The sequence below is a fragment of the Natrix helvetica genome (assembly GCF_964273705.1).
Source record: "Natrix helvetica genome assembly, chromosome: 4".
In the NCBI taxonomy this organism is placed as follows: domain Eukaryota; kingdom Metazoa; phylum Chordata; class Lepidosauria; order Squamata; family Natricidae; genus Natrix; species Natrix helvetica.
In genome coordinates this window covers 93,736,175-93,748,793 of record NC_138550.1, presented here as the reverse complement: position 1 = coordinate 93,748,793, position 12,619 = coordinate 93,736,175, and the positions used below count along the sequence as shown (strand labels likewise).

General features: G+C 39.8%; 1 protein-coding gene across 3 annotated transcripts in view; it reads left to right on the top strand.

The window, feature by feature from the left end:
- Nucleotides 1-1,244: 1,244 nt before the first annotated feature.
- Nucleotides 1,245-12,619, top strand: part of BCL2 (BCL2 apoptosis regulator) — a 181,278-nt gene continuing 169,903 nt past the window's right edge. For all 3 annotated transcript variants that reach the window (XR_014175268.1, XR_014175269.1, XM_081951879.1), the window contains exons 1-3: nt 1,245-1,399; nt 1,774-2,084; nt 2,338-3,187. Coding sequence is in view for 1 of the 3 variants with exons in the window: in XM_081951879.1 (XP_081808005.1) it covers nt 2,654-3,187 (534 nt within the window). In the remaining 2 variants the exon portion in view is untranslated. The remainder of the gene's footprint in view (nt 1,400-1,773; nt 2,085-2,337; nt 3,188-12,619) is intronic.

Sequence of the window (12,619 nt, the reverse complement as noted above, 5' to 3'; positions counted from 1 at the left end):
CAGAATGGGTGCCTTCCACCAGGTGAAGACTGCACAGCTCTTCTTACCCACACCCTGACAGTATGCACAAGTCTTTTCCATCGTCCCTTCAAGAAAAGGCGGGAATAAACTGATCAAGGAGATTCAAGGACAGATTGCAGCATGAGGAAGGCATTCAGGCTGGACGGCAGGTGGCACCCTGTTGATACAAATAATATTTCCTCCCCTCCCCCCCCTCCGAATACGTGTGTCCGGACGAATGGCGACCTCTACGCACCCCCGCTCTGATTTTCTTGGGGCAACTTTTGCTGGGAGACCCCAACAGAGGGGAAGGCGGGGAGGGGGATCGGTTCTACTGCGTGGAGATGGCTGCTTAAATGGATTAGGAATTATGAAGGGCAGAGACGCCCCCTCCCTCCGCTTTGCAGATCCAGCTACATTTGCACTGATGGGTCACCGTCGCTGTTTAAGGGGGGGGGGGGGAAGGACTTCCTAAACTTAAGTGGCTAAAAAAACCCAAAATACTGGGTGCGCATATTTTTGGCAGCTGGGACGTTACACAGCACACTCCCTCAACTATATTATTCCCCCACCCCACCCCGCTTTAGAGTCCAACGTTTTTGCGAAGCTGCAGATGGGTTGCATTTTGTAGTTCCCATAGGAAGCTACTGGGTGGCCCCCGACAAGTTGCGCCTCCTCCTCTTTCTCGGCCTCAGTTTCTTCTTTGGAGATCTAAGCGTCCTTGACCTGCCGCAGCGAATGGCCCGGCCAACTTACAACTCCGAAAGGCGCTTTTGCACATAATGTCTCCTTCCTCTCCCGGGGCGTTTTCGCCCTGAAAACAATCCCAGGACCGCTTCAAAGTCGATCCATCCCAACCATAAACATGAATGAAAAGCAACCCAGGGGAACGTCTTGTCTCCCCCACCCCCCCGCCACACACACCCGGTCCACCTTTCCCCGTCGTGGACTACTCCACCCCAGCTCCCCGCGAGGGCCAACGGGGCCTGAAGCCCTGGAGGAGAAGTACGCAATCCCAAGGTCGAGAAAAGGCAGGTCAGCCGCGCAACCGGGCGAGCCTCGTCCGGGGCTGCAGCGGCGAAAAAGGCGAGAGTTGGCGCCCTCCCTCTGCGTCTTCCTCTCCCTTCCCCTCCCCTCCCCTTTTCTTGAATGAAGAGCGAGGTGGGGCTAGAAGAAAGGCTGCCCCATTTGCCGAGCCTGAAGCGTTGGGAGCTCCCCTCCTCTGTCTCCTCCCCCCCTCCCCCGTGTGCGGCCGCATTGACTATGCCTTCCCCCGCCGCCGAGACCTCCCCATCGGCAGCTGGAGCCTCCGCGCCGAACGCAGCATATCCAATCTGGAGCCGACGCTGGAGAAGGAGGAGGCGCCTCGTGACTAGGAAGCTTTACGAGGCTGCCCGGGGTACCAAGGGCACCGGGGAGGGAGGGTGGTGGGGGGGAGGGGGAATAATTAGGATCAATTAATATTTCAGGCACCTCTTCTCTTTGCTTTTTTTTTTTTGCCTGAGACTTATTTGGCTCCTTCCCAATTATGGATGTGGGTTTGTCTGTCTGTCTGTCTGTCTCCTGGAGTTAAGCAGTGGAAGAAGGGACGGGGCGTGGGTGGTATAATTTGAGAGAATGATGATGATGGGTGATGGTGGTTTAGGGGTATTGGGTTCAAGATCCGTGGTCTGCATGAAACTACGTTGGTGGTGAAAAAAATCTATGGCACTGGAGCACCCTACTTAATTCTAGAGCCTAAACTGAAAAATGCGTTTCTCTGATGCTTTTCAGAATTTATTTTTACCCCCCCTGCTGCCTCTGTTTTGGCTTGGTCTCCTTTTCTGAAGTTTCAGAACCAGGATTTGTGAGCTCTGGCACATCTTTGGGAATGTCATCCAAACAGAAATCCAAGAAATATTTTTGGAAATCAAACTAATTCAACAGGAGCTGAAGGCCTCTTTTGCTTCTTTATTTTTTTTTCCTTTTTTGGAATCATCATTAAAAAAATCCTTGTATTTAATATTTTAAGCAACCTGTGAAGTTTTTTGGTTTGCTTTTTTTCCTGTAACGACAGTGGACAGGGGAGAACATTTCTAATTCAAGTAAGTATTTTCTACACTGAATTTACTTTGTGTTAACTTTTCTTTATGGGAAAAATAAAGAATTTTGTTAAACGTGCTTTACATGAATTTGCATTGGAAACTGCTCTAATCTGTAAATCATTTTGAAGGGGCGGGAGGAGAATTGAAATGTATGCACAGCATCTTCTTCCCTATTCTAGATCAGCATCTAGAATGGAGGGGGGAAAGCACCTGATTTTGAAAACAGGTATTTGATTTTCTTTTTTCTTTTTAGATGTATTTCAACCCAAAGGAAGGAAGGATCCTGAGCATTAATTTTGTAATAAATATTACATGTGGAATACAATATTGGCTTCATTTTAAATCTGGTCTCCATCCCCTATCATATATGAAAGAAGAGACACTGGGAGGACAGAAATACATTTGAGATCTAAGGACTTCACCCCACCTCCACAAATGGAACTACACACAACAAAGCAACTGGATTCCATATAACACTGGTACTTGCTATTACTGGCTGCTTTAATTTTTGGGTGGGGAGGGGGACATTTTGCCTTTCTTTTTATTCCCCTCCCAGCACTCTGTTGTAAATGATGGCTCATCCTGGGATAAGAGATTACAGTAACCGGGAGATAGTGCTGAGGTACATCCATTACAAGCTGTCACAGAAAGGATATGACTGGGTTGCCAGTGGAGACAGAGAAAATGCTTCTTCTGCTGTTGGGACCTTTCCTGCCCTTGGAGGACTGGTGCCTCTGCCTTCTGCTGCTGTTAGTAACTTGGCTGCCACTGAAGAACATCCTGTACCCCAAGTTGTGTATTCCACACTATGCCAAGCTGGTGATGAGTTTTCCCGAAGGTATCAAAGGGATTTTACCCAGATGTCTGGTCAACTGCACTTGACTCCGGTCACTGCCAGAAGTCATTTCATGGCTGTTGTGGAAGAGCTGTTCCGAGATGGAGTAAATTGGGGAAGGATTGTGGCATTCTTTGAATTTGGTGGCATGCTGTGTGTGGAAAGTGTCAGTCGGGAGATGTCACCTCTTGTGGACAGTATTGCTGAATGGATGACTGAGTACATGAACAGGCACCTGCACAATTGGATCCAGGACAATGGAGGCTGGGTACGTGACTGGTTGTGTTCTTTGACTGTGTTTGTTTCTCAAAATATAGTTCAGGTTCACTAGTTCAGGTTCACTTCACTGACATATTTGCAGTAGAATCAAGGGTGGCTTGCATGACTAGTATTTTCTGTTTGGGAACGTCATTGGTGTATTTATCTGTGTATAATGGTTTCAAGCAGTTCAATTCTTGCAGACCAAATGCAACAGCCTATTAACATTGAGTAGTTATTGAAATTTACCATATATTGATCTTCTTTTACCAGCATGATCATTTCAGGTTAGAAAGTACACCTCTTTTCACATCCTGCTTACTTTGAATGAACATTAAATGTCCTATCAAGGTCAATGTAGAAAGTAATGTGTTCCAGCAATATGGACATGCAATTCCTTTTGGTTAACTGATGGCTGTATTGAGCTGTGCTCTCTCTGATCAGAGGGAGTACTCCCTATGTTGTTTTAATCAACATTTAGTCACTGATGTCATTCACTGGTTGTTGTGAAAGTTGCTGGTAAATGAGTTCACAAGCAGACGAGAAAAAAGTTAGCAATGCAGTAGCTAATCATGGCATGTGCAGACATTAAAAAAAAATTAGACCACGGATGTCAAACTCATTTTTGCCTTTGCGGAGCTGGGGTGGGTGTGGCCTGCACATGATGCATCCAACCCGCGGGCCACCAGTTTGACACCCTTGACTTAGACTGAAAAAAAGCAAACAAAACCCCAAACCCTATCCAAAGTGGATTGTCATAGCATTGTAAAACTTTAATGTTTGTGATGGATTTCAGATTTTCACTTCCACAAATATGGAATTATGGAAAATATATTTCACAATACTTTAACTGTTTGTGAACTTTTTCTAAGTTTGGAGTCCTTATTAAGTGTGTGAACAAATGTTCTTTATAAGAGCAACTTAAGCAGTTAAGCTTTTATAAAACAGCTTTACAAGTAAAGAAATTTGGAAATATGTCTGGGATAGCAAAAATATAACAACATTTTCATTTATTTTTAGTATGATGTTATTTGACTAATATTCAGGTGCATTTCCTTTATTTAGTTCTTTGATTATTTATTGTGATAGGTTTTAGAATATTTGAATTCTACGTTGTGGGTAGAGAGCTGTGTTTGTCTATGTGTCTAAATATGAATCTAATATTACTTTTTCTTAATAATATTTTTTTTAGTCAGATAAGGTGCTATCTGATTTACTTTAGAAGTATGTGGATTCAGGAAGGAACAATTGTTTGAAAATAATGGTACCTTTTCTCACCTGTTACAATATAAACTAAATATATTTGTACAGATAAATATTGTCATAACTATAACATGTTATCATCTTGGATGATCATATTAAACTGATAGGTTTTAGTTGTTAGATTCAGTGCACAAGTAGAAAGTCTGCTTGATAAAATGAATTATATTAGAATCAAAGTACAATTAGAAACTAGGCAGAAAAGGGGTACAAAGATGATTTACTTGGATTTTATAATCAACTATAACACTCATTACCTCATCAAAAAATTTAGGGAATGCTAAAAAAAATGGCAATGTTGAGTTAAGAGTATATGTCATTTTTCTCTTCTTATGAAAGAAATTGGGATGTTTGAAGAAATTAGAAGACAAGTTATAAATCAATAGAGAACAAAAATACCCAAGACATATTTATTGTGTCAGTTGGGTCTAGTAAGTGAAGCCTTTATATTACTCAAATCAGTCATATCCTCATCACATGTTATACATAGAATAACTGTCCATTTTGAAATTCCCTGGGTTTTCAGTTTGAATCAACATAGCATCTTTTTCATATTAGAGTTAATAATGTATGCATTATCTCTATTTATACAAGAAATATAACATGACCGGACTAGCAGCCTAATCCTATAGCTAATGTTGTCTACCTTGTGTAGGAGAGAATAAGTAGATACATGCCTTCATGCAGCTTTGCTACCCATAATCAGATGCATGTTATGTATTTTTAGTTGGAAAATCCTAGTGCAAATATTAGATATAATATTTCACCTTCAAGAGCTTGCATACATACAGAACCTAAAAACAGAGTCATACAGTACTTGGAAGAACATAACAAAAGCAAACCGAGAGTTAAGAAATACCAAACCAAATCCAAATATCCTTATTGCTCAACAAAAGACAAGGAGAGGAACAAGACAATGTAAAACCCTCTTGAAAGATCATTCTTCTGGTAGTAGATTGTACTGCAGAAGACTCTCTTACCCATGTTCCGACCAGTTTAACATCTCATAGTCATTTGTTAATGAATAACCAAGCTATATTTTTTTTTCTAGTCACTCCTTCAAGATTTCCATACCCCTGGACATGAGTTGAAAATATATAGAGCCTGGTGTCATTCTCATGTGATGAGACAAACCATCAGATTACCTTTCAGAATGGTTTCATGTAGAAGTTTAAAACATACCACAGAAACCAATGGGCCAAATATGAGTTACAGTGCCTCAGCAGTATCAGAAAATAGTGAACTAACTGCAGAGCAATCCCCCAATGTTCTGATCTAGCTGACTGCCTTAGAAGGAGACTAGATCAACAGTACTGAATATCATCAAAAGGGCCAGCATAATCAACAGAGTATAGCAATAGCACTTAGACATATACTGCTTCACAGTGCTTTACAACCCTCCCTAAGTAGTTTACATAGTCAGCATTTTGCCCCCAACACTCTGGGGTCTCATTTTACCGACCTCAGAAGGATGGAAGGCTGAGTGAACTTTGAGCAGGTCAAGATCAAATGCCTGGCAGTCAGCAGAATTAGCTTGCAACACTGCATTCTATCCTTTTTTCTTAAATATTTTTTTTCTAAATTGGAAAGAAACACATAGTTGGACAGTTACTATTTCCATTAGACCTTTCTGAAAAATGCAAAATGCAACTAATTATTATGCAAAGTAGTTTAATATAAGCTTTAGCTATATTCTTTTATTAAAATAAGAATGGTCTCCTTCAAGAACCATCCACAATATCCATTAACACAGTCAAGTAATCTTTGGGAACTTCATTTATTTGCTTGTACGTATGTTAGATTTATTTTATAAGTCTATGGGGATTCTCAGTCACCCAGGTTATGGTTGTCCCAAAGATGCTTTTTCAAGAGGCAACTGGGCTTTCTGTTTTTTCTTTGAAGAAATTTCACTTTTCATCCAAGAAGCTTCTTAATCTCAAATTTATTTTTCACATTTTCTCTTGAAGTTGAAGATCGAGTACCTGGTGCTCTCACCTCCAATTTTTCCCTGGAGCACATTAACAGCAAGATAGGGAAAATCCAAGCAAGTTGGCCACTCCAACTAATTTCACCACATTCTAAAGCAGCAAAATTCTGTATCACTAAAACTGCACAATCAGGTATCTTTCAAAATATATCTTTTGCTTGGAAACTTAAATTTGAGAAAGTAGGAGCAATGTAACTTTCAAAGTATAGCACAAACATTTGACATTGAACTGCTGAAGATTCACCTGTAGTCTATGGAAGGTTCAGAATGCAAGAAATGGTTCACTTGGCGGATGACATTGTGCTGAAGCAGTAGGTTGAGAGAAAAATAAATCATTTGCTTCTTCTACTGCTATGGCATAAGCTTCAACAAGAGCTTATTCATGTGTGTCAAATATGGCCTTAATCTTTACCAGTGCACTTCTAATTGTATCCCCAACTCTTTCATTTTCTTCGCCATCTGTCAGAAAGAAATAATCATTTGGAGTGACTGTGTTAACTACCTAGGTCTTAGACAGTCTATCTAATAATTGTGCAATGATGCCATGTCACACATGTCGTCATTTTGACAGCCCTATTACAGAGCCTATGCTAAAATACCATTTTCAGGTTGACACATTTATCTCTTAGTCATCAAATGCATTGCAATCCATCTGATGGCCCTATCACTAAAGGTAGGGTAATACTCAGTGGTTAAATTATTTTTTTACTACCAGTTCTGTGGGCGTGGCTTGATGGGCACGGTATGACGTGGTGACCGTGGCAGGGGAAGGATACTGCAAAATCTCCATTCCCACCCCACTCTGGGGCCAGCCAGATGTGACATTTGCCGGTTCTCTGAACTACTCAAAATTTCCGCTACCAGTTCTCCGAACTACTCAAAATTTCTGCTACCGGTTCTCCAGAACCTGTCGGAACCTGCTGGATTTTACCCCTGGTAATACTTTGAATTAACGCATGTGTTGTGTTTCAGAATTCCTTTAAATTAAATTAACATAATTTATATACCTGACATATCTTAACTTTAACTTTGGAAATACTTGTTCTCCTAGAGAACAGCTTTTTTTTCTACCCCAAAACTAGCTGTTACCAACAGATGAAACAAAAACACATGACTTGCTTTCTGGGTGGTACAAGAGAGCACAAATTATTTACATGCCAATTTAAAATACCACAGTATTAATTTTGCAAAAAACCATTAGTAGCAGTAGAAACTGAGTATTAACTGTCTTGCTTCAAAGCTGCTAATAAGTAGGTTTTCCTGCATAGGGAAAAATAAATGTTTTCCAATTGTATCATTTGATGTTAATTGGTAGTGTCTGTGATTTCCCCCTTTTGCCCACTCCCTCTTCAAGAGAATTACTTTTTCTAGAAGTGATGAAAGCTGATCAGCCGTTTATACATTAGAAATTTGACTTTGGTAGATATGGAGTGTGATTAACATCAAGTTTATATTTTTCTTGGAAGAGTCATCGTTTGAGAAGTCAAGTGTGGAGATACTAGATAGATTGCATATTAGAAATGCTTGGTTATAGCCTAGCATATGGCTCTTTTTTTGGTAGGGTTCAGATGTGCCAAAAAGATTACATTTTAGATTCGGCATTAGCAGCCCATCAGAGAAACTTTGTTTTTTGCTTCCATCACATAGCCTTTTAAATGTTGTTTTAACTGGAGGATGTTCATCTAATAATACACACTAGAGCTGTATTTTGGAAAGTCTTAGAGTGCTCTTCCTGGCTGTGCTGAGTACAGGGGACTAATTGCTCATTAAACATTTATTGAATAACAGTATTAATTGGTTCTTCTTATGAGTTTACCATATCAGCTATTTTCAAAGTCCATGTGCATGTCCTTAATGTATGGAGTCAAAATGCATCACTTATACACAAGAGGGAGATATTGGCAGAGTTCAAGGAATTTGAAGGCTTATAGAATTAAAGAAGTCATTAGGAAAAAAATTCTCTATTGCTGTCATTATTATCATTATGAGGAGGGAAAGAAAACTAAAAAAAAGTGCTTCTTCATCATAGAATTCTGATGGTTTGTTGAAATAAAACAAGAGAAATTCAGAAGGGATAGGGAACAGGGATGGGGACATGCCAGAATCTCAACCAAGAAGCATTTCACACTTCAACAGTTTCTTGCATTTGTATATACAAATATATAATAGTGATAATCAGTTTTCAGTGAACTGTTCCTGATGTAACCAGAGTAATATAATCTATGCCCCAGAGCAGTGTGTCTCAACTCTGGGACTTCAATTCCCAGAATTCTCCAGCCAACAGAGGAGTTGAAGTCCACATGTCTTAAAGGGTGCAGGGTTGAGGGAAGTCTGAGGAATTCTGAATCTTGCTGAAGTACAAAATGTACAAAGAAGAGAAAAATTTCAAAAGGAATACAGGTCAAAAAAAACTCCCTGTAGAAAAAAAATTAACTGACTTTCCACAACATGGTCATTAATTACTCAGGGCGGGGTGGGGTGGGGGGAGAGATAGAAATAAAAAAATAGAAATAATGGAAAAAATAGAGCAGTGGTAGCATTGCATTCTACATTCTATTTTTGTTTTAGGTGCTGTACGCTTAGGAGATTTTAGTGAGAGCTTTATTAAAAACATTCTGTGATGCTGAACGAAGGTTTTTGCACTCTGCAGACCTCCCAAAAACGGCCCGTTTTTTGTGAAAATGGACCTGTTTTTCATCAAAAAAAGTGCATGCATAGCCTTTAGGAGGCTTATAGAGTGCTTCTGGGGTCTGGGGGAGCAAAAAATGCCCCGTGTTTCGCTCATTTCTGCCCTCCCCAGCCCCCAGGAGCACTCTGGAAGCCTCCTAAAGGCTATGCACGGCCATTTTGATGAAGGGGGTGGGGTTTCAGGAGGCCAAAAATTCTGTATTCAGTGTATAAGCCGCACCCAGATTTTCACCCTCTTTTTTGAGGGAAAAAGGTGCGTTTTATACTCTGAAAAATACGGTATTTAAACTAGCATGTCTTTCAGCTGGTTTCCTTCTGCAGTTGATCCTATGTATAGACTCAACAAATAAAAACTCTTTTTGAGCTGTGAAAGTTATACATTATTAGTGATTCCTCATTGATAGTCAGTTTGGCCAAATACATACATTTTATATATTTACCTCTTTCTCTCTTCACATACACCTGGGGGTGCCCAGATACCAGAAGTTAATTGGTTAATTTGTGATTGTAATCTCTAATTATTGGAAACAGATTGTGTCTGTACGTCTTTCCCTAGATCCTTCTGAATCCATTACATAACTTGTTGGGTCTTGTATGGTTTAACAGAGGATGGGGAGTACCTTTAAAACAAGTAAAGATTTTGAAATATTCACTTGTTTCTATATTTAGAACTTTAAACTGTAGTTCACAATGTTTGACTCTGTTGATAAAGTAATGTTTATGTATATGCACACATATATATACCAAAATGCTATTCCCTTTCAAAGTAAGCAGCATTATGCAAAGTGAAGAAAAAGTGTATGTTGTAGTAAGCAAAATAAATTAAAGGCAGAAGATAAAGTACAAGGAAAGGAAATCTAAACCTAGTTTACTTGCAACATTATTCACTACAGCTGTCTATACTTTTCTCTCCTTGCAATCAATTCTTACTTCTATCATGTACCTTGACTAATTCGTATGTAGTCTTCTATTTTTAAAATATCCCCAATTAATACATTTCTAATGACTTTTAAAAAAACTTTGTTTAGTTTTATGTTCAATATCCAGCGAAGAATTATAGAAGCAGAATATGACCTTATTTAATTGTTTAAATTGTTTTACTTCTAGCTCATTATTGCGCTGATGGTATGCATACAATTTATTCACAAGAATACTGTTCTTACCCCATTCACCAATCATCCTTCAGCTCAATAATAACACAACCATGTTCCATAATTCAACTCCTATTATTTTTGCATTCACACAAGTTTCTTTTCTTTTTGTATTTGGGACCAATAACAACATTCTTTGAAACATGAGGAAGATAGTTGCATAACCACTCCATAAGTAAACTGCAGTCACATTTTAACATTTCGATAATTAGGTCATGTTTATTTTCTTTACTATCTATTCTTCATTCTTATCGTTCTTCAACAGTCTCGCCACATTTATGGCTTCCTTTTCATTATTATTATTTGTTTGATTATGTCTTTCATGTCCATTCAAACCTATAAAATATTTCTTTCAACATTCAGTCATTTTATTTTCTTCCCAAATACTTCTGCCACTTTTGTTTTTAAATGTGTTCACTCTTGTATAGTTTGCTAGTGTAAAGTCTACTGCTTTTCACCCACTTCAAAAACAATTTTATCAAAATTGTTCTATATTTTTCAGCCTTTTTTAATCTTAGGTTTTCTTAGTTTTTTTTGATACTTTGCAACTCTCCTTTTGTCTATTAATGTGTGTGTGTGTGTGTGTGTGTTGGTCTTGCTGTATTAGGGTCTTTTCCCGTGTAAGATTGAGATTGTCTTGGCAATGTTTCAGCGAGGTCTCACTCGCCATCTTCAGGCTGGGTTTGGGGCTTAAAGTGTGATTGGAGCTTCTGTCTTTCTATAAATCTTGGTGGGTGGGTGTGGAGTGCTGGCTTTATTTCAGTAAGTGGAATGATAGGTTGTGTGGTTGTATCATGATTGGTAGATTGGTGCTGATTGGAGCTGGCTGTGTGTCTATTGTTGTTTCGTGTTGTAACGGCCTGGGTGGTGGGTGGGGCTCGCTTGTTGACTAGGGCTGGTTTCCAGATGTCTGGTAAGCGGGAGGTATCATCACGTTTATTCATGTTGTGGGGGTGTTTCTCTTCCATAATTATTCCATAATTATTCTCTTGTTGAAGTGTTCTGTTTTGGAGATTAACCTGGTTCCTTCAAAATTAATTTCATGTCCTGTAGCTTTAAAGTGCTGGAAAAGGGAGGAAGTTTTTTCTTTTACTGCGTTCTTGTGTTCTGCGATGGGTGCATTTATTCTTCTGTTTGTTTGTCCTATGTATGTTGCAGGGCAGATTTTGCATGGTATTTCGTAGACTCCTTGCTTTTCTAGCTAGATTTTGTCTTTGGGATTTCTTAAGATGATGGCTATTTTATGGTCAGTGTTGAAGGCTGTCTTGATATTGTGTTTGTGGAGAATTTTGCTGATTTTATCTGTGGTGCCTTTGATGTAAGGGATGAGGGCGATGCCGTTGTCCTGTTCTGTGTCTTGGTTTTGGGGGGGAGTCTCCCTTTGGATTAGGTTGGTAATTGTTTTTCTTTGGGACCCGTTGGAGATTAATACGTTTGTGAGAGTGGGTAATTCAGTTTTCAGGTGGTCTTTGTCGGCTAGGCGTTTGGTTCTGGAGATGAGGGTCTTGGCTACAGAGTTGATCTGTGCAGGGTGGTGATGGGATTGTGCGTTTAAGTAGCGGTTGGTGTGTTTTTTTCTGGTAGATAGTGTGTCCTAGGGAGCCATTGGGTTTTTTGTAGATTAAGACATCCAGAAAGGGAAGTTGTTTGTTTGCTTCTATTTCCATGGTGAATTGTATTTTGGCATGTAGGCTGTTGAGATGTGTGAGGAAGTTGTCCAGTTTTTCTTTCCCGTGTGGCCAAATCATGAAAGTGTCATCAACATATCTAAGCCAGAATTTGGGTTTGTGTTCAGATTTATCTAAGGCGTTGGTTTCAAAATGTTCCATCTATAAGTTTGCGATGACGGGTGAGAGGGATGATCCCATGGGTGCTCCTTCTATCTGTTTGTATCTTTGTCCATTATGGATGAAGTACGTGTTGGTTAGGCAGTGGTTGGTCAGGTCCAGGATGTGTTTAGGCGGATTGTGTTTGTTCTGGATAGCTGTAAAGGCTTCTTTTATAGGCACTTGGGTGAAGAGGGATATGACATCGAAACTCACGAGTAGGTCGCTGGGTTGTAGGTTTTGTTTCTTTATTGTTTCTATGAAGTGGAGTGAGTTTTGTACGTGTGAGGTGATGGATTCTGCGTAGGGTTGGAGTTGTTTGGCGAGGAATTTGGCAAGATTCTGTAGAGGTGAGCGAAAACAAATATCTTACCTCTACGGGGAGGAAACTTTCCTGTTCACCAGATCCTATGAGAAACTTGAAGTCTGAAGAGCCACCATTTTATGTGACCTCACATTCCTACACAACTGCCGAGATAAAAGCCTGATCCCCACATGCTTCCAACTAAAATTCCATTCAAAAACCTCAG